The following is a 3,651-nucleotide window of genomic DNA, read 5'->3' as shown; positions in this document are numbered from 1 at the left end:
CCACGCCTCTCACCCTCACCACCACTCCGACGACAACCGCATGTTCAAAGTCCGTCCCCGTTGGGACTATTACTGGTAACCCTTTTCTTAATTTCCTCTTCTTTATATATATATACACATATATATTATATTAGGATAATTCTAATTTTCGGAGAATTTGAAACATAAATAAAATATGTATCCTATATATGTGTTTTGGAAATATTTCGAAATTATGAGACAAAACATAAACAATTAAAAATCTTTAGAAATACCACTCTTGCATAAATACGATGGAACATAATGTTGGTTTTAAAGAAAATCAAATATTAGCATTATGCCCCTTTTTTCAACTACTTTCCCTTTAAAAAAATTTCTGTGTTTTCTTCGGTAGCCGTTCCTTCTTTCTCGCTTTATTACGATTCTTCACGCGACAAATTAGAGATTTTGGAATCCTACTTTTATTTATTTACTTTTTTATAAACCCTTTTTGTTTTAAATATAAAATAGCGTTTTGTCCTATAATTCTTTTGATAATAGCTGCGGCCAACGTTATTTTTAATTTTTCTTCAGAAAAAAAACATTAATTACTTTTGGTCTTATTTAGATTGTAGAATTTAAATATAATTATGTGCTGTTTGGTAGAATTTACTTTGTTTTTACATTTCCCAGTGAAAAGAAAATAGTGACGATGGATCTTTGTTATAAATAAAAATGTTTTAATCAGGATAATTAAAAAGCATTAACTGAAAAATCAGTTTTCTAAGAACATTTAAACTGAATTTCTATCAGACAAATAAAAAATATCTAAAAATATAAAAATTTAATCAGACATATTCAAAATAATTTTTGAATTTTCATTAGGGATTCGAATAACTTCTGTGTTCTTGTTTTTTTTTTAACAGGTGGAGATGGTGGCATGAAAAGAAAGAGCAGCTTTACTAATTTTCATCTTCCTTTTGCCTTTGCTTTTTTTAAAAAAAAAAGGAAAATGATAAGCTTCGGTCTCACCGAAGGGCCTTTAAATATTTCCGCTGTAGAATTTATGGGCTTATTTTCAATTTAATCATGCGTAACGTTGTCAATTTTCAAGAACAGTAAATGAAACTATTGTACATGCGACTACTTATGTGTTTTTTTGTTGTCATCTTGTAAGTCGAACGTGTATAATTGATACAAAAGTTGTTTGTATATAAATTCTCTTAATCAGAATGAATCAAATTTTAAATCAAACACGAAAATGATTAAAAAGGCGAAAAATGAAATGCAAAATTTTATCTAGAACATGAACATTTTTTAGAAAATAAATATTTTTATTGTTGAAATCCGAATCCAAGATGTGAGTCCAAATAAAAATTTGGATCAATGAATAAATTTAGGGATATCAAAATGAGACGAACGAACCAATTCGTCGTGAGCCGAACTCGTGACGAGTTTATGAATTGGCCTGTGAACTAGTAAAAAAATATTTTTTTATTTTTAAATATTTTTAATATTTTCTATATTTAAATTGTGTTCGACTTGTTTTGTTTAATTTTTAATATTTTTATAATATATTTTAGTATTTAAATTGTGTTGGTTCATGAATCCATTTGTTTGGCCCGGATATAAGGTGAGTCGGTTGAACCAAATAACTTTTTATTCGCCAAAAAATGAGTCAAGCTGGGTTGGAGTCAACACGGACTAGGTTAGGCCGAGCCAGACCATCTCGTTTTACACTCTAAATAAATTTGAACCGGAAAATAACTATATCGGGAAAGAACCAAAATCCGAAATGTTCACTATCACTGTGTATTGTTGTATCGAGTATGTATGTGTACATCGCGAAATCATTGCCCATCTCTAAAATGTCCGTGAGATATTAAAATTTAATTCATAATAAGTTAAACATAAAGATTTTTTTGAAGTAAAAAATATGACTAGTTTTTAATGAGATATGATTGATAAATTGAATCAAGGCATTCGCAAATTTTATCATTCCATCATGAAATTACAAAAAATGATATTGATTATATTTTACTAAAAATTTTAATTTAGGTCTATTAATTTTAATTTCCTGCAAATAAATATTATCTATTGAGGACGTAGTAACGTATAATGGCCAAGAGATAAGATGTCACCCTTGCATGACAATAGAACAGAGACGACTGCATGCAAACTTTATAATGGGACTTGTAATTATCTATACATTTTTAAAAATCAAATTGCTTTTGTGATATTGACATTGATTTCCCTTTCGTCAAGACAACATACGATGCCCATTAATTACAAGGATTTGTCGTGAAATGCCACGTGTACACGTACTGATTTCTTTTTTTTTGTAATATAAAAATTTACATATATTTGTTCACATCTTTGTATTTAATTCTTATGACATATTAAACCACCCCTCGATTTGTCATTGGTTTGCGGTCCTTTGTCATGTTTGGGCAAGTCACGCACTTTTCCAAAAGTAAATGTCATTGTCCATGTGATTGAAAGAAAAAAATGCCAAAAAATCTATTGATTTTCTAAAAATATATAGTTTAAATTTATTGTTTTATTGTCTACAAGTTTGAATAAATTTCTGAAAACAATAATTATATTTTTAATATATTTGTTGAATGATTTTAAATATATTTTAAATTAAATAAAAGATAAATAAATTTAAAAAATAATTTTTTTAGTTTTTTGTAAAGATGAAAACTTATTTTAATTTTTATTTAATAAAAATTAATGAGAAATATATTAAAAATTAAAATTATCTTGGACTAAAATGAAAATATAATTATTATAATTTATCTTTATAAACTAATTAAATTGAAATTATATTATATATATTTTAAATAATTTATATGGTGTAAATTGAATCTAACACAATAAATTTGTTTTAGTTTCGTTTTTACTAAAATTTATATCTAATAATTGTTAATTTCAAAAACAATTGGGAAAAAATAGATTAAAATTTGGGCAAGTTTCTTTAGGACATTTTTAAAATAGCATTCATAATGGGTAATTTTGAGGATTTTTAGGCTTTATGCATATTTTTGTCATTTTTCTTCCGAATAAATATTCCACTTTGTAATTCCGTAATTAATTTGAATTACAAATATAATCCTACGTAATCTCTTCCATGTTTTTCAATGCTTCAAATTGAACATGCATGGTTTACGCATGGCATGAATTTGTATTAATTTCCACCGTATGTTTCTTGGTAACTTTGTCAATCATTTTAAACTATTTACGAGAGAATATCAAAATAAACATGATTTCGTTATTTGGTATCCAAGTAGTATGAAATTTCATCCAAATATAAATATGTATTAAATATCTAAATAATGCACTTGTTTTTTAAAAAATCTAAAGAAACTATAAATGTGTGTTTAGTCGTTAAAAATATATAATATCTAAAAATTGGTCTATTTAAAACACATGATAAATCAGATTTTAGTTCGATATCTAATTACGCACCATATTTATTCGCATATTTCATTCTTTTTTTTTTTGGGTACTAACCTTTCGTCTGTCAACATTTTGGACATGATTATATTGGTCCACTGTCATCATCTATTATTTCCCCCTTTTTGACATTTTTTTTCCTCGACAATATATTATTTCCCTATCGGTCTATGCTAAAAAAGGGAAAAGAATACATACATATATATATATATATATATATATATATATATATTC

At 26.2% G+C, this 3,651-nt stretch overlaps 1 protein-coding gene across 1 annotated transcript in view; it reads left to right on the top strand.

Moving 5' to 3' along the window:
• Nucleotides 1-1,104, top strand: part of LOC104819146 (tetraspanin-6) — a 2,628-nt gene extending 1,524 nt beyond the window's left edge. The window contains exons 3-4 of the mRNA XM_010549072.1: nt 1-75; nt 885-1,104. The exon at nt 1-75 is cut by the window's left edge and continues 36 nt beyond it. Of these exons, the coding sequence (XP_010547374.1) occupies nt 1-75; nt 885-924 (115 nt within the window). The 3' untranslated portion in view covers nt 925-1,104. The remainder of the gene's footprint in view (nt 76-884) is intronic.
• Nucleotides 1,105-3,651: the final 2,547 nt, after the last annotated feature.

The sequence above is a fragment of the Tarenaya hassleriana genome, unplaced genomic scaffold (assembly GCF_000463585.1).
Source record: "Tarenaya hassleriana unplaced genomic scaffold, ASM46358v1 Cleome3, whole genome shotgun sequence".
Classification (NCBI taxonomy): domain Eukaryota; kingdom Viridiplantae; phylum Streptophyta; class Magnoliopsida; order Brassicales; family Cleomaceae; genus Tarenaya; species Tarenaya hassleriana.
Note: the sequence above shows the minus strand (reverse complement) of the source record. Positions and strands in the feature narration are given on the sequence as shown.